The 17,767-nt window shown below is 47.2% G+C and overlaps 1 protein-coding gene across 3 annotated transcripts; it reads left to right on the plus strand.

Moving 5' to 3' along the window:
• The first annotated feature begins 238 nt into the window (after positions 1-238).
• Positions 239-16,757, plus strand: EXOC3L1 (exocyst complex component 3 like 1). Of its 3 annotated transcripts, none has more exons than XM_082229305.1 (13): positions 239-407; positions 3,127-3,287; positions 4,635-4,854; positions 5,400-6,078; positions 6,729-6,846; positions 8,818-8,943; positions 9,081-9,181; positions 10,601-10,711; positions 10,828-10,972; positions 11,890-12,015; positions 12,637-12,792; positions 14,493-14,617; positions 15,193-16,757. In XM_082229305.1, the coding sequence occupies exons 1-13, from the start codon at positions 365-367 to the stop codon at positions 15,377-15,379; spliced, it is 2,298 nt and encodes a 765-aa protein (XP_082085431.1). In that variant the 5' UTR covers positions 239-364; the 3' UTR covers positions 15,380-16,757. The 3 variants fall into 3 exon arrangements, with proteins under 3 accessions (XP_082085431.1, XP_082085433.1, XP_082085432.1); XM_082229307.1 differs by having other exon boundaries at positions 15,336-16,757; XM_082229306.1 differs by having other exon boundaries at positions 394-407; positions 3,030-3,287.
• The last annotated feature ends 1,010 nt before the right edge of the window (positions 16,758-17,767 follow it).

Genomic DNA, 17,767 nt, shown 5'->3' on the forward strand with positions numbered 1-17,767 from the left:
TGCCTGTCTGCACCTATCGCTGATCTCCCTGCCTTCTGCCTTACTAGTCCCAAACACCAGTTAGCTACCGCTGAAGGCAGAGGGACATTCAGGAATCCTGGTGACCACAACCCAGGCATGCATATATACAGTACCAGAGTTGTTCTGTGCTGCTTAATCTGCATTCCCTAAGAATTAAACTTTCGAGTGCATTTTCTGTTTCCTCCGCCCTCCTGTTCCTACATCCTGAGTGTATCTGCAGTGTTACAGAACAAGCCCCTGAGGAGCTGGAAGTAGTATCACTGACGGAAACTGCTATTGCTGGCTCTGCTTCCTCTGCTCAGCCCAGCCCTAAGCTCTGGACCTGTGCACTGCAGCTGAATCTATGGGCATGTCTGCAGAGGAGGACGATTCCACCAGATCCAAAGGTAACGGGAAATGCAGCTACAGGATCCCAGTGACCGTACCATTCAGTGGGGTGGGGTGAGGCATATGGGGCCCTTCCTAGATGGGCTTTGGGTAAAGCAAGTCTCCTAGCTGTGTTGATTTCTTTCTTTCTCCCTACTTGAGAAAGAACTCCCTGTTCTTGCAATTGATGAGGAAAAAAATACTGTACCTGACATCTCAGCACACGTACAATGAATGAGGTTATGATTTTAAAGTGCTTTCCTTAAGGAGGAAGGTGCCAGACAATTTTAGCCTAACCATCAGTATATGGGTTCCAGGCACCTTCCACTTTAAGAAAAGCACTTAAACTTTATCCACCTGGGCTGTGAGATGTCACAGATACTTTTTCCTAGATAATATTGCATTCCTAGATAATATTGCAGGAAGGGAGAGGTCTAAGAGAGAGACTTACATGTCATAGTAACTGTCCTTTTTGGAAATAAATGGGCTAGAAAAATCAGAGCCAGAGATTGGTTTGTCTGTCCTCACTGGGAGCAATACCATAGATGCTTTAAAACTTTACTGTGTGGTGCTCTGATAGAGGACACTTTTAAATAAAGGACTGGCCCCTGGCAGCCCTTCGAGTAGAGAAGTGTCCTCTGAAAAGTGTATGCTGCTATGTCGAGTGCTGTCTGTCTAGAGTCAACGTGGAGCAGTGGTTAGAGTGTCAGAGTAGGCTCTTGGGGGGCCAGCGTTCAAATCCCACTCAACCATGATGTTTACTGGGTAACCTTGGACCAATCACTGGCTCTCAGCCTAATCAACCTCACAGGGTTATTGTTGGCATTACATGTGGGGTGTGGAAGAACCATGTATGTCAGCTTGAGCTCCTTGGAGAAAAAGGTAGGATATAAACGAAATAAATAAAGTAGTGCAGGATTAGACAACATGGTGCCTCTAGATGTTGTTGGACTCCAACTCCCATCAGCCACAAGCCAGCATGGGCAATAGTCAAGGATAATAGGAGTTGTAGTCCAACAATATCTGGAGGGGACACAGTGGGCTACTTCTGGTCTGTAGGCCTCTTATCACAAGGTGAAGCCTGGTGTTACAACACCTTCATGCTTTGGATGGAGAGGAGTGGCAATCTTGGGTTTCTTTATATCAGCGTTCCAGACATTTTGGATTGCAACTCCCAGTGGAGCCACCCAGCACAACTAATGGGCAGTGTATTTCAAAACATCTGGAGGGCATCATATTGGGGAAGGTTGATCCTACATGGTACAGATTTTCCCAGTCATTTGAATTCACCCTTTATTTATTTCTTTAATGAGTTTCAAACCACTTCCAAACTAAAGTTTCCAAAGCAGTGTACAACAGAAATACGTGGTACCTCGGTTTAAGAACAGCCGTTTACGAACTATTTGGTTTACGAACTCCGCAAAACCAGAAGTAGTGTCCCGGTTTGCGAACTTTACCTCAGTCTAGGAACGGAAGCCAAATGGTAGAAGGGCACCGGCGGCAGGAGGCCTCATTAGGGAAAGCGCTTCAGTTTAAGAACGAGCTTCTGGAATAGATTAAGTTCATAAACCGAGGTACCACTGTATGTAACATTTAAAAAAGCAAATCTTAAATGTCTTAAATTACAAGATGCCATTAAAAAATGGCTGAGTCACTCCTGAGTATAAAACGGCTGAGTCACTCCTCAGGGTAAGTCCTCTTTGAAAGCTTTCAATAGCTGCCTAAAAGCCCAAGTGCTTGTCTAATTTCACCAGGGAGCAGATTCCATAGAGCTGAAGCCACAACAACACTCAAGTCCTGGGTTTTAGTTGACCTCATGCATACATCTGCAGCATGCAGAACTCTTAACAATGCCCCCCCCCCGAGGAACACAATTGCAGTGGAGGCTGGTTCATTAGGGCAAATGGGGCACTGCCCCACCAAGTTAGATCTCCCCGCAGCCACCTGCCAACTCCTTACTAATAACCAGTTCAAGGGGTGGCCCTGGCTATTGGAACTCGGGGAATTGCAGGACTGTGAGGGCAATAGAGCGTTCCTAACAACTCTCAGCACCCTTAACAAACTACAGCTCCCAGAATTTTTGGGGGGAAGCTGTGGCTGTTTATAGTGGAATAATCCATTTGCCTTTGCAAAATTTCCTATCTTCCAGCCTCCACTGCAAAGCTGCTGGATGATCCCTCAGGTAACCTGACCCCAAATTGTACAGGGCTTTGAATGCTAAAAGCAAAAGCTTGAACTAACTCTGGTAGCATGCTAGCAGCCTCATAATTGCCCTTATGCCTATTATAAATAGAACAGCTATTCTTTAGTAGAGGGAACAAAATAAAAAAAAATTCCTTCCAGTAGCACCTTGGAGACCAACTAAATTTGTTACTGGTATGAGCTTTCGTGTGCATGCACACTTCTTCAGATACAGTAGAGGGAATTAGTTATCAGACTCCAGACGCCCTTCTAACGCCCCCTCTCCTGCCTTGTCTCTTGTCTCTGAAGCCAGACGTCTGACAATACAAGTGTGCCTCCTTTCCCAGGTCATTGTGTCTCCAAGCCCCAGAAGCTTCCCCTCCACCAATATTCCACCTCTCCCCATAGGCTATCTAGATCGTGGGTAGGCGGTCACATCCTGTTTCCTTCCTGCATTCCAGGGAAGCAGCTGGGGATGGAAGAGCAATTCCTGTCTTGCAAAGACTTACAGCTGTATGTGTGGTTTTTCTTCTGCTCCCTCTTCCTTCTCTGTTTTAGACCAGGAATGGCCAGAAGTGGAGAAGGCTGAAAAATTAGCCAGAGGAGCTGCCTTAAAATGGGCATCTGGGGTCTTTTACCGACCTGACAAATTGGAGGGCCTTGAGGAGTATCGGATCCGAGAGATACAACGCAACAGTTCCATCCAATCCCGCATAAAGGTTGGTAGTTGCAGCGTTGGAACCAGTGCTGGCCGGTGCCCATTGGGATTGGGAGGGCGGAAGTCAGGGAACCCAACATGAAGTGGAGCCAAACGCCAATGACAAGCAGACACAACTGATTCTAGCTTTGTCTCCATCCTCCTCCCTGCTGAGTTCTGCAGTGGCCACACTGAGTAAGGAAGAGGAAGGGGACAGGCAATGCCACCTCCTGAACCCATTGTAAGTATGGAGGCAGGCAGTTGGGGGATGGGTGACAGCAGACTGAGGCTGGTGGGGCAGTGCCCCACTTGCCCTAATGTACCAGCCTCCACTGACTGTTCCCTGAACACCTGGGTTGGCTCTTCCAGCTTTTGGATGGCTATTGGATGGGTTCACCAGAAGGGTCATGTGACCAAAGGCAGCTGCACCTTCTCCCTACCCCTATCACTTGCGGCATGCTCAAAGCGGGCAAGGGCTGTTGTTGTTTATAAAAAAGAGAACCAGCAGAATCAGGGAGTTTCAGGGCTTGATGCTGAGTTATGGGCCTTGGCAAGTGCCCATCAGTAGCAATCCCAGATGCCAGGCCTTGGCTATGCCTAGGTTTATTTATAAACCACCCAATAACAAAGGTTCTAGGGACGCGGGTGGTGCTGTGGTCTAAACCACTGAGCCTCTTGGGCTTGCCGATCGTAAGGTCTGTGGTTTGAATTCCCACGACAGGATGAGCTCCTGTTGCTCTGTCCCAGGATAAAACTAGGCTAACACTAGCAGCCTTGAATAACCTTGGCAAAAAAGGATTTAAATCCAAAATCACCCAACACCAATGCCAGTGGGGTCCCAAAGGTCCAAGTTGAGAGGTGTGGCTTTATGACAACTGATATACTAATGATGCCTGGCACACCTACAGAGGCAAGTGATACCACATCCAGGACAACACAACAGAAAAGGCCCTATATTGGGTCATTGTCTGTTGGGCATTGCCCAAAACTTTATTTATCAGGTTGGCATATACAAGGAGAGCCACTCTTTCAAGTATTAATGCAGCTTGATCCTGAAATCTCACTGGTTTAAGCAGCCTTGATTATGAATTTAATAGAACAAGGGTTTGGAGATCCAGATATGAGCTTTTCACATAGGAAGCCGCATTATACTGAGTCAGAGCTAGCTAGCACAGTATTGTCTACACTGACTGGCAGCGGCTCTCCAGGTTTCAAGTAGGGCTCCATCCCAGCCTTAGTTGGAGATGCTGGGGATTGAATTTAGGACTTTCGGCATGGAAAGCAGATGTTTTATCACTGAGCCAAGACCCTTTGTCCTGCCTGTGAAGTCTCTGTGTCCTCTTTGCCACTTGATTCTCTCTGTCCCTAGTCAACTGTGCAGTCCTACCTAGAGGGCGTGAGCACAGGCCTGGAGCAGTTGCACTCAGCCACTGCAGATGTTCAACATGTGCGGCAAGCATTGAGAAACATATGCCAGTCCTTGGCATCCAGCACCGACTCTTTTCAGAGCCTGCAGCGACTACGGGAGGTGGCAGTGGAACATGCCCAGCTGGGTTCAGTTGCCCAGACATTGCCCCAACTTTTCTCAGGTGAGCCTCAGTTTGTACATGTGTCATTTATTATTATATCCCCTTGTAACCAGAGTGGGTTACAAAAACCACACTATTAGAATGAGTGCAATGAACAACTAAAATTATGAAATTAAACTGCAAAACAATCATATCAGAATAACAAAACACCAGCCCAGAGCACTCAGCCAAGGGCTTGGGTAAAGAGGCTATTCAAAACCTCAAATACCTAAATGCCATTGCATCCTGAAAACTGCATGCATGCAATTCCAAAATACATGGAACAACCTTCTAAATATCTGCAAGCAACGCGCCTACCTTTCAGCTGAGACATTTCCCTCTCTGGCTTGATCGTCTTGCAGCAGATAATCTTGTAGAGGAGCTGCATACTTTGTACAGCACCCCGTTCCCCCTCATCTGCCCAGCCACTGAGTGCCCTTGGACAGAGGGTTCCACACCCCTGCTCTAACCACTGCTCTAACCACACTGGATATCATTCCTCTTTCTTCCCCAGGTTATGCTTTTGAAGCCCTGAACTTCTTCTCCCTTTCTTCTTTCCCACACAGTACACAAACTCCTTTCTGAGACCTTTGACCTCCTGCAGAGTCACCACCTGCTGGAAGCCCACGCAGTATTCATGGACCTAGAGAGTTTACGGGACAACATCCTGTTCCAGCTGCATCACCACAACCTGCTCAGCTCCTCGCACCTGGCCAGTGTAGAGTCCTACTTCAGGGGCCTCCTGGAACTGAACGATTCCCTTGCCCAGCACCTGTGGCACATTGTGGCCCACAGCACAAGACTGGTGTCTGAGGACCCCTCCCTCTTTGTCTCCACGCTACGTATTATTGAGCGTGAGGAGAGCATTGATGCTGCCCTGCTGCTGAGATCTCAGCTTCCTTCTGGCTTCCTCCCGCCAGGGCGCCCCAAGTGCTGGAGGCAGAAGTTCTTCCAGGTTATACAGGACACCATAGTCGCTTCCCACTTCCAGGCCATGCCAAGCAATGCCCAAGGCCAGCACCTTGCTCAGCATTTGGCGTCCTTGCAGAACAGCATCCTGGCTGAACTGTGTGTTGTGAAAGACCTGATGGCCCAGTGCTGCCCACCTCACTACAATATCGTCGCAGCCTTTGCTGCCATGTATCATCAAGGCCTTGCCAAACACCTCCATCACATCCTCACTCGGGAGCTGGAGAAGCAGGAGGTCTTTACTCTTCTCCAGTGGGCACTCCATGTCTACCCAAGGTCAGTGCTCCTAATGGCAGGTGTTGGGGTTCATAGGAGAAGTGAGGGGTCATTATTATTTTTTAGAAAAAGAAGTGCTGGGGCTTACATTTGCCTACCGCCCATAACTCTGACTTGGAATCCCAAACACCATCCATCTGAAGCCCTCGTAGGCCACTTTAACAGTCATGGCTCCCCCCAAAGAATTCTGGGAACTGTCGTTTGTGAAAGGTCTACTGCAGTGGTGGCCAAACTTGGCCCTCCAGCGGTTTTTGGGCTACAACTCCCATAATCCCTAGCTAACAGGACCAGTGGTCAGGGATGATGGGAATTGTAGTCCCAAAACAGCTGGAGGGCCAAGTTTGGCCACCACTGGTCTACTGAGAACTCTCACCACAAAGTAGAGTTCCCAGGATGCTTTGGGGAAGCTGTGACTGTTAAAGTGGTAGGATAATGCTTTAAACAGGTGGGTGTTTATCCAATCATGTTCTCTGTTGTACCAGCAGGCAACTGTTGGGTGGAATTTGCAAAGAAGCAGATTTGGCAGTGGGCTGCATTTCCCTGTACAAGAATACTAGAAATACGCACATATAATCCTGCTTCAGGTGTACTGACAGTGGACAGTTGAACTTAGGTACCTTTTGCTCCTGACCCTTCTTGTTGTTCCACAGCTCAGAAATGATGACCCACCCAAGCCTTCTACCTGAAGTGGACATCACAGTCTTGGGTCCTCTGCTTCCTGTGGATACAGTAGACTATTTGGAGGAGACCTATGTGGGGAAAGTACAGGTGAGTCGTGGAGACCATGGGGAACAAAATGATCGTGGATACTGAAGCACTCATATATTTAGATTTGCTTGTTGGCCTAGAAACTTGGGTGCTGGAGAGTGTTAATGGGAAGTTCTCCAAATATTCAGGCAGAGATCTTTTCTCACCAGTGAATGTGGAAATATTCCATCTGAAAGTCTAGAGAGCTGCTGTGGGCTGGATGGACCACTACTGAGCTAGAGGAACCAATTGTTTAACTCGGTATCCAGCATATTCCTGTGAATAAGGGACAAATGGCATATTACTGGATACCATGCTATGCTATACACAAAGTTGTGTAAAGCGTCCTTGTCGTCTCCTCTTTCTGAAGAAAAGCACCTTCAGGAGATGCCCATTTTGAACAGATAGGGGGTAGATGAGGCAGTGGTGCTTCACCCTTTTCCCACCACCCATTTTCCTGGTCCAGATTGTCTCCCCAACTGATTTGGCCCTGCCCAGGGTTCCAAACTCAGGCAACCACACACTTTGGGACTCTGAGGGTCAAGAGGGCGATTTGGAGCAGATGGGGAAATGGCTGGTGAAGAAAGGGCTAAGCATTCCTCCTCCGTCTGCTACGTCTCTGTTCAAAATAGGTCTCTACCCCAAACTGCTTTTATTCAGAACAGCCTTCAGCCAAAACGTGTTACTTCTGTGCAGTTTGCCTCTTAAGCCCCTCTAGTCTTTGGAGTTTTCATCGGGCACTTCCAGATCACCTGTTTTTTGAGCATTCATCCTGATTTGTTTGCTGGGGAGCTTAGAAGGCGTTGGCTATTTAACAAACATTCATCCTGATTTGGGAGACAGCTTTGCTGCATGAGATCGAATCCCATCCAAAAATAGCACAGAAAGTGCTACCTTTCAGGGAAACAGGTTTGTTGTGCAAGACCTCCTAATCAACTATAATTGAGCAAACCTGAATCTGCTGGCCTGTGGCTGAATTCCACCTGAAAATAGTGACAGTCTGGAAGCATCCATTGTTTCACAGCAGTGGAGAGAAATAGGGATAGAAATAGGAGGTGGCAGGTTTTCAGGGAGACCAGAGGTGGAGGTAGAACACATACTGCAGGTCATATCCACACAGAGCTATATTTCCCAGCACCCTTAACAAACTGTAGCTCTCTGAATTCTTCGGGGGAAGCAATGTGCATTAAATGTACTGTGAATGTGTGGTGTGGATCTGAGCCGTATGTACTGTATGTCAGCTGCCCCACTAAAGAGATGTTTCTCATCCGCAGGAGAAAGGAGCTAGGCAAATGAATATGAACACTGCTGGGGTTGTGAGTGGCTTGTGTGCAGTGGAGGGTCCCTAAAGGTAAAGGTAAAGGGACACCTGACCATTAGCTTCAGTCGTGACCGACTCTGGGGTTGTGCGCTCATCTCACTTTATTGGCCGAGGGAGCTGGCGTTTGTCTGCAGACAGCTTCCGGGTTATGTGGCCAGCATGACTAAGCCGCTTCTGGCGAACCAGAGCAGTGCACGGAAATGCCATTTACCTTCCCGCCGGAGCGGTACCTATTTATCTAATTGCACTTGACATGCTTTTGAACTGCTAGGTTGGCAGAAGAGGGTCCCTGATCTTCACTTAAAAAGAGAATAGTTACTCAGGTCTGAGAGCCAAATTTGTCCACCCCACCCCGCCCAGGCCTCTCTATCTGGCTCTGGGAACTTTCCCCAGGCTATACCCATGAGTTCTTTTTCTTGGCTGGAATGTGTCGTTGAATTCAGAACATGCTTCCTGTTTGTCTGGATGGAAGATAGAGAGCTGCATGTGGAGAAATTAGCCCATATGCAAAGGTGACATTCACATTTGTTGCTCCGCCTGCTTTTGTCTCCAGCCACACCCACCATAGGCACATGGCCCTCAGAAGGTTGTCCAGACAAAAATGCGGCCCTCGAGGTGAATAAGGTTCCCCAACCTCTGTTGCCATAAACCATCTCTGCTTGTTCTTCTAGGCCAGCTTTGCTCAGTGGATGCAGAAGACGATGGAGATGGAGTTTAAAGAGTGGTTCAGTGAAGAGGAGCCTGAATCAGACTATCAAGGCTGCTTCCAGACCAGTCTTCCCATGATTGTCATGAAGGTCAGAGAAGAAGGCAATGCACTGCGGGGAAGCCTACCTGATTCCTATACAGCGTGTCCTATTGGCTGCGGAAGCAAAGCCATGTGTTTGATCCCTACTCATCCAATCACATTCCTCTCTTTCTTTGCCTGCCCCAGATGCTGGATGAAAATATCCGAGTGGCATCCCTCATCTCAGATACTCTGCAGCAGAAGTTGTGCAACATGGCCCTGGAGGAGCTTGAGGTCTTTCTGGGCAGGTCAGTTCTCTCTCCATGCTGCTGATGCAGAGTAGGGACTGAGAGGCAAGAAAAGGATGCTCATCACAGCACAGCTCAGTGGGGAAACCACCATAACTCAGCAGTAAATCACCTGCTTTGCATGCCAAAGGTCCCAAGTAGGGCATCTGCAGGTAGGACTGGGAGAGACTGCTGTCTTAAACCCTTGAGAATTGCTGCCCATCAGTGATGACAATACATTGATGGACCAATGATCTGACTCAGTATAAGGCAGCTTCCCATGTCCCTAACATTAATTCACCAGCAGTAGGACCTTCAGGCCCAGCCCAATGAGACATCTTGGGTTCTTACTTGAGTTTGGTTATCATTCCTGCTAAGGATCCCTGCTCCTTTCCCCTTTCTTTCACTGGAGACTGTGGAGGTTCATTTCCCTAATCCTGCTCCAACTGAGGCACCTTTTTCTTTACAGAAAACCTTTAGTGAGCTTGAAATGAGGTATGTTATTTCTGTGCCATAAGAACACACCTGAAGGATCAGACCAAAGGCCTGTCTAGTCCAGTATCTTGCTTCCCATACGTAGCTCTGTGGGAATCCTGCAAACAGGACATGAGTGCAATAGCTCTCTCTCTCCCTCTGCTCTTCCCCAGAAGAGGCATTACTTCCAGATCTGTCAATATTATGCAAAAAGAATTTAAGCCCATACCAGAAATGAAGGTGGATTAAAGCTCTCTGTTGACCTAGCACAACAAATCCAGTTTAAAACAAAATCCTTTTTGCAGTTAGGAAAGTGATAGAGGAATGCACTAAAAAGTGTAGGATGGGCAAGTGACTAATAGAAAGAGGTAAAATCAACTCGCAAGCAAATCCGGATGAATCCTCATTGTTGTATAATCACCCCACAAACAAATCAGAAAAAAAGCTCAGTAAAGACCAGATGTGGTCTAACCTCCTCATAAGCTCAGTAAACCAGTTGTCTGCCTCTGATCCTGGAGGCAGTATTTAACAATAGTGGTTAGTAGCCATTGTCCCTTCATGAATTTGTCTAATTCTTCTAAAGCCATCAGAGGGCGCTTCAAGATTACACATTCATTCATCCCAATCTGTAGTTTGTTAAAGACACATTTTCCTTACTGATCTATGATTCCTGTGAAGAGGCACTGACTGTTAAGCCATGCTGAAAATTGTAGCTCTGTGAGGGGAAAAACAGTTTCCTAACAACTCTCAGCACCCTTAACAAACTACAATTCTCAGGATTCTGTGGGAGAAACCGCTGTTAAAGTGGCAAAAGTGCTTTAAATGTATACCGAAGATGGGGCATAGGTCTGCTTATTCTTCATCATATGTGGAACTCTGCACTGTTTCACTCTCAAGACACATGGGATGGGGGGGGGTTGGCTACCGGTGTGCAAGATGCCATGACAACTGCTGTGCTCTCTGCAGCCTGTATGAAGACCTGGTGGGATTTGGCAAGGAGCATCAACGAGAACCTGCAACCTCCAAGTGCTATGTGCCTTACTTACTATCAACCCTCAACAACTGCCAGGCTCTCAGGTATTCCCAACTCCTGTGATTGATTCCTTCCACATGCCTGCTGTATCTGGGCTTCTCTTGCTAGCAGGCTACATGCAAGCCCGCTTCCCAGCTATTCCTCTTCCCTCCACTGGCAGCACCTCCATTGCAGCCTTGTGTGAAGGCAGATCAACATCCTCAGAGGCCAGCAAGATGATGTCATCAACCCTTCACGTTGCCCTGGAGAAAGCCCAGAAGAAGGCATGCCAGCTGCTGCTGGAGGAGATGCTGAAAGATCTGCAGGTACCCATTGTTATTAAGAAAGCCTATGGTAGAGGTGGGGACTCGCAGCCCTAGGGGCCAAATGTGGCCCTGCAGGCCTCTCTGTCTGGCCCTTGGAACTCTCCCAAGGCCATGTCCCTTGCTGACCCTGTTTCACACCCACACACAAGTTTTTCCCAGGCTAGAATATACCCCTGAACTTCAACAATGCTTCCTGCTTGCCTGGATGAAAGATAAGAGAGTGTTGTGTGAGATTGTGAAAACTAACCTACTGTGTGAAGGTAAAGTTAACATGCATTGCTCTGCCCACTTTTGCCTCTGGCCCTGCCCACCAGTGGCATGTGGCCCTCAAAAGCTTGCCCAGAAGGGAATGTGGCCCTCGGACTGAAAAAGGTTCCCCGCCTCTGAAACATAGTAAACGGATTAGAGATTCCCACTTACAACTGCCCTAATACCACCATGAGCACAAATAATGATGAATGCAGTTTTTTAAAAAGATGTCTGGAGGGGTCCTGAGTGCCTGTGCTTGCAAGCAAGCACAAAGAAGCTTGTGGAGCCCTAGTTTGCAGCAGCCAAGCTCCTGATGAGGGTGAATTGGTGGAAGCCAGGCTAACTATCAGCTCTGCCTTCACAACTATAGATATTCTGCTCAAAGGAGATACACCAGAGCTTGACCCTGCAAGAGGCAACCCAAAACATACTTCCTTGAGTGGGTCTTTTAAAGGCAACGTAACATGTAGTACTTGCAGAGGAGTTCTATGCCATTTTGTAGGTTTGCCTGTATTTTTTGTTGCTGTAAGCCACTCTGGACTTCCTTCTGGAAGGTGGTGTGTGTGTGTGTGTGTGTGTGTGAGAGAGAGAGAGAGAGAGAGAGAGAGAGAGAGAGAGAGAGAGAGACCTTTTTAAAACAACTTGGTACGTTCCTTGTTCTGTCCCAGTCTCCGTTTGCTCAGATGCCCTCCCGTCAATGGCTGTCTGGTGAACCCCAAGTGCTGAGCAGCATATGCGAGGTGGTAGAAAAGCACATGAAATTCTTCTGCAGAACTCACAGGCCAATCAGCACGGTAAGATCCCTCCATAGCTGGGGGCTGACAGCGGTGGGAAGATCTGTGCACTGCTGGTTGGCTAGCTTCAGGGAGGGTGGTCTACCATTTGAGTATTGCCTCTAGATTCTAGAAGTGGGGGATCTGCAGCCTGAGGTTTACATGTGGCCTTTGGGCTTTGGATTTCAAGTGGGTGAGGGGGGCCTGGCAAGAAAGGGGAGGGAGCCAAGACTGATGGAATGACAGAAAGCGAGGGTAAGCTCTTTGGAGACTTAGTAGAAAGAGAAAGAAAATGGGGTGGAAGAAAGAGACGGGGGGAGAGGGGAGAGAGAGAGAGAGAAAGAAAGAGAGAGTGTGTGTGTCAAAGGGAGGTCCTTCCCACTTTTTGCTCTGGCCATGCCCATTGCCAGCTTCAGCGCCACCCATCACCAGCAAGATGGGGACAAACCTAGAATTAGTTATCTCTGCCTGCCATTGGCTCTGGCTCCCCCTACTGTTGACCTCCCTGCCTTCTGCCCTACCAGGCCCAGTGGGCACCAGCCACCGCTGCAGGAAACACACACACTGCATTTCAGCCTTTTGTCTCAGTGCAGCTCCCATTAACTAGAATGACCATGGCAATTTCCCCCCCTTGATGTCCAGCACCTCCTGTCAGAGACTGAGCGCTTGGTCATGAGCCAGTACGTGAGGGCTCTCTTGCAGAAAAGGCTAGTCTGCCGGAACGCTGAGGAGAGAAGCCGGATGGCCAGGCAGATGGTGCAAGATGCCTCTCAGCTGACGGAGCTCTTTTGCAGCCTGGTGAGAGAAAGGAACAGCTAACAGCTATCATGTTTTGCCAAACACATTCCAAGGATGGGGCTGGCAGCTGCTGGTGATCACAGAGGAAAGGGAGATTGACTTTGCTCACCAAGCTGAATACAGAGTTGTGTGCGTGGCCAGCAAAGATCAAATATGCATCCATAGATCATTCTATTTCCAGATTGTGTCAGTTTTGCATGTGTTCATTCATAAGTTAGTTATTTCCTATTTCCACATCCACCAGCTATTTGTTTCATTTTAAACTGGGGGGAATTCACATTTTTTATATGCAGTTTAACCCGAAGTAATATTTTTGAGCCATGAACTATATTGCAAAATTTTAAGATATTCAACAACTGAAGGATAACTGCATTCTAGTTCCTGTATTAGTCTGGGAAGTAAGAATGGAATAAATTCACTTAAAATGTGAACTGAGCAAAATTTTCAACATCCCTAGCATCTAGTTGCATGACTTCCGGCTTCCAAAGAAACCTGTGCAGGTTTCTACTAGGGCCGAACTATTGGGAGATAATAATAATCAACTTTGATTGGATAGCAAGTCTGGCCGATAATACCAGCTAGAGTTGCTGCTTACTCCTGAGGTGTCTTTGCATTTCAGTACCCGCATGAAAATGTCACATCAGGCAATCATCCTTTTGGTCAGGAGGTGGCAAGCCAAGCCAGCTTGGTGCAGCAAGGTGGGTTGGGGTTGGGGAATACACAACTGTGCAGAACACCTGGTCATGAGGCTGGCTCTGCCAACAGCTGCTGGTTGTTACCTAGTTGAACTTCGTTCAAGGATGCTGTGGAAGGTAGTCTAGCAATGACTGGGCTGCTCTCTGCTTTAATGTCTATGGTACAGTATCAGGTAGGTAGCTATGTTGGCAGTAGAAATAAGAATAAAATAAAAATAAAAAATTGTCTAGTAGCACCTTAAAAGGTAAAGGTAAAGGTACCCCTGCCCGAGCGGGCCAGTCTTGACAGACTCTGGGGTTTGTGCGCCCATCTCACATCTATAGGCCGGGGGCCAGCGCTGTCCGGAGACACTTCCGGGTCACGTGGCCAGCGTGACAAAGCTGCATCTGGCGAGCCAGCGCAGCACACGGAACGCTGTTTACCTTCCCGCTGGTAAGCGGTCCCTATTTATCTACTTGCACCCGGGGGTGCTTTCGAACTGCTAGGTTGGCAGGCGCTGGGACCGAACGACGGGAGCGCACCCCGCCGCGGGGATTCGAACCACCGACCTTTCGATCGGCAAGCCCTAGGCGCTGAGGCTTTTACCCACAGCGCCACCTGCGTCCCATAGTAGCACCTTATAGACCAACTAAGTTTGTTCTGGTATAAGCTTTTGTGTGCAGGTATCTGAAGAAGTGAGTATGCACACAAAAGGTTATACCAGAACAAACTTAGTTGGTCTATAAGGTGCTACTAGACAATTTTTTATTTATTTTTATTATGGCACAGTATGATACGGTATTCTTTATCTATTGAACTTGTATACCATGTTATATTTATTTTAAAAAATCTCCAAGAGGTTTACCCATCTCAACAAAAATCAATGTATAAAAATGCAAAACCCACATGCAGTATAACTGCAACTGCTAACAGTAGTAATAGTAACTCATCTTGCAGCCTCCACATCGGTCCGTCCGCTCTGTCCTCCTGGTATGATATAGTTTGTCTCCTGCTTCCTTTCCCAGGGCCTGGAGGAGAATGAACAGACTCTCAGAGTGATTGCTGACCTGCAGGAGCTCGTCAGTCTCAAGGACCCCTCCATGCTGAGCCTGGAAGTACTGGGATTTGTGACAAAATATCCTGATATCAGGTAGGGCACTCAATGCAAATACACTTTCCCCTCTTCCAGCACTGCTTCCCCCAGCACTGGATTTGCATTTTGCCCCTAAACAGGAAGCACGGGAAATACAACACAGAGAGTATCATTGTTCTTTTCCAGCACTGTGAGAGCTGGAATTCCTTTGCTTGGAGATTTCAGGTCTTGGATCTGAGGCCTTAGGCATCCCTTCCATTCTCCAAATTCAAGGCCAAAAACATTTTCTGGCAGTCGCCCCAGCAATGATGCAAGGGTAATATATCTCCAACCTGCAGGCTAATCTTGGCCTGCCACGGGGTTCACGTTGGCCCACAAGGCCATTTCCACCAAAGCAATCTTCCTTCAGCACTGGCATCAGGTACCTTTCCTCCAGTGTACCTGAGAACAGCAGCCTAGCTAAGGGATTGGAGGGTAGGCCACATTGGAGAACATACAGCTCTGTTCTCCAACTCTCCACTCCATCTGCTTGTGGAGTGGCTGCCTCACTCTTTCTAAAGGTAGGGCCAGTCCTGGTTGGCAGCAGGAGGCCAGGGGAGAGGTAACACGTTTTGTGCCTGTTGTTTCACCAGCGAAGACCACGTTTCCATGCTCCTCCACTTGCGTGGCGACATCTCTAAAGAAATCCACAACAACGTGCTGGAGATCATGGTGCAGAATCCTCAAGTACTGCCTGAGAACTATCGCCCAGTTTTTAGCAACATTTTTGTTCCAGCTCCGGAGCCACCCTTCTGCCTTGGGAAGTCCAAATGTGCCTGATACATCCACAGATGCTGCTAGGCTGCTCATCTCTACATCTGCATTGCTGACTTTGCCAGGATGGTAGCTGGTGACCTCTGGCAAGATGGAACTTTAGGGGGGATTAAGCCTGTTGTTGATGTTGTTGTTGTTTTTTTTACATTCCAGTGATCCAAAACACATGGTGCCATTTTGTGGAGGCGGGGCAGTGGGAGCAGGGGCAGGGCTAAATTTAGTCAGTTTTGTGTGCTCTCTCCCAGATTCGCAGCCAGGCACAACCACATGCAGTCTCCTTATCATGTGTGAGGAACCTATGGCCCTCCAGATGTTGCTGAACTACAATTTCCATCATCCCTAGCCATTGGCCATGTTTGCTATGACAGTTGGGAGTTCAGCAGCATCTGCAGGGCCAAAGGCTCTCCACACCTGCTCTATATTCTATGCAAGATTATACACAGGAATGGTTGTCTATTATGCACCAGTTGCACTAGTTTTCTGTGGGTTGTGTGGTTTTGGGTGTTAATATATGCTCAGATCACATCCACGCCCAAACCCGCTTATGAATTCTACACAGTATATGAGTGCAACACTTGTGCAGACCAACTAGTACACTGAAGCCCGTATCTTGTAGCGTTTAGAAAAGATGAATATGATTGCCAAATGGCACCAAAGCCAGTTCCAGCCTGTACTCCCAAAAGAGCACTGCTTATTGCATTGTCATTACAAATTTTGCAGACAGGGTAATGTGCTATTATCCTAGAACTATGCAAATCATGGGGCACAATCATGGAGCACAAGAACAACATATTTATCAATTAATACTTAAGAATTGAATATGCTTGCTAGATAATGTTTTCTAGATAAATAGCATTCAGTTTTTCTTTTCTAATTTAAAGGCATGTAGCCCTTATGGGGAACACGGCACTTAGGGAAGACAGGCTTATCCTTTCTTTTTCTTCCCAGTGCAATGGGAACCAACCACTCCAGCATATCTTGGGCCCTAAACTCCTGGCCAATCAGGAACGGAAGAGATAAGCTGCTATCTCTTTGCATGTTAGGTTCGCTGTGGGAATTTCGGGGGGTGAGGGAGGGATTTGAATCAGTTCACATTTAAAGGTGAATCTACCTAATTCGCCCCTTCGCTATCAATATGGGAACCAAAACACAACCATTCATCAAAATTAGCACTTCTCTGAATCTTGCACTGCATTTCTCCAGCCAAGTAATGTGTCAAAAATGCATATACTGAGGTAAAGTGTGCATAAATAAATACATATGCTGGTGAAAATAACATACCAAAGTGCAATATATTAGCGGAAATTGCTTTGCAAAAATGTGTGTATTTGGCAAAACTTCATGCAAGAGAAATTCACACTAAAATGCTGGTGAATTTTCATGAGAACCTGGACAGCTGAACTTAAGCCTGGAATGCAAAACCGTGGAAAACCAAAATTAACAGATTCACCCATCTCTAGTCCCCTGCAAGGATAGAGATAGAGTCTTTCTTCAAATAGAAGATTGTTCTCTGTAAGGTAGTATACATGGTTACCCAACCCAACCCTGGTGTAAGGGCTGGTTGCATGGTGGGGTAAGTGTGGATGCAAAACAATTCATTTCAAAATCTGTTGAGTACGCATCTAGAAATCATTTCTGCTGTCCTTGCAGGGAAAAACAGAAGTTCTTTCCCCCACCACAAGCCACACATTTTCAAAACTACAACAGGAAGTGATGTTCTTTCCCCTCCCTTAACAGGTATAAAACATAAACTCACATTTCTTTTCTCAAAAACACACTTTCTCATGGGGCCTTTTTCAAGCAAAGGGTTTCATCAGCTACCTGCTCACAGCACCTGCTCTTCAGGGATTTACCACTACCAGATTCATGAGCAATAATAAGAAATAAAGGTTTGCCTCTGAGCATCTACAGAGTGCATTTCCCTTAACCCCAGCTAACCACAATTGCCTGCCATGTTCCATGTGCACCATGTGAACGGCACAGAACAATGCCACTCCAAAAACAATAGAATGCAGCAAAATGAAAGCCCCATCCTTGGTCGACCCCTTTCTCCTTTCACCACTGGTATATGACCAGTATGGTGAGGGCTCTGGAAACCAAATCCTCTAAGAAATGTTTGAAGGAGATAAGTGTGTTTAGATTGGAGAATAAAAGATGACAGGGTGACATGATAGTTGTCTTCAAATTCCTGAAGGGCTGTCAAGAAGAAAATAGAGCTGATGTGTTGCTTTAAGTTATAGTCACACCATCCATTTAAAGTTCCCATATACACACATGACTTCTCCCCCAAAAATTGGGGACCTGTAGTTTGTTAAGGGTCTCCTCACAACTCCCAGCACCCTTAAATAGTTCCCATGTGGGTGCTAAGGATTGTTAAGAGGCCTACTATTCCTG

Source organism: Podarcis vaucheri, assembly GCF_965113315.1.
Source record: "Podarcis vaucheri genome assembly, chromosome: 7".
NCBI lineage: Eukaryota > Metazoa > Chordata > Lepidosauria > Squamata > Lacertidae > Podarcis > Podarcis vaucheri.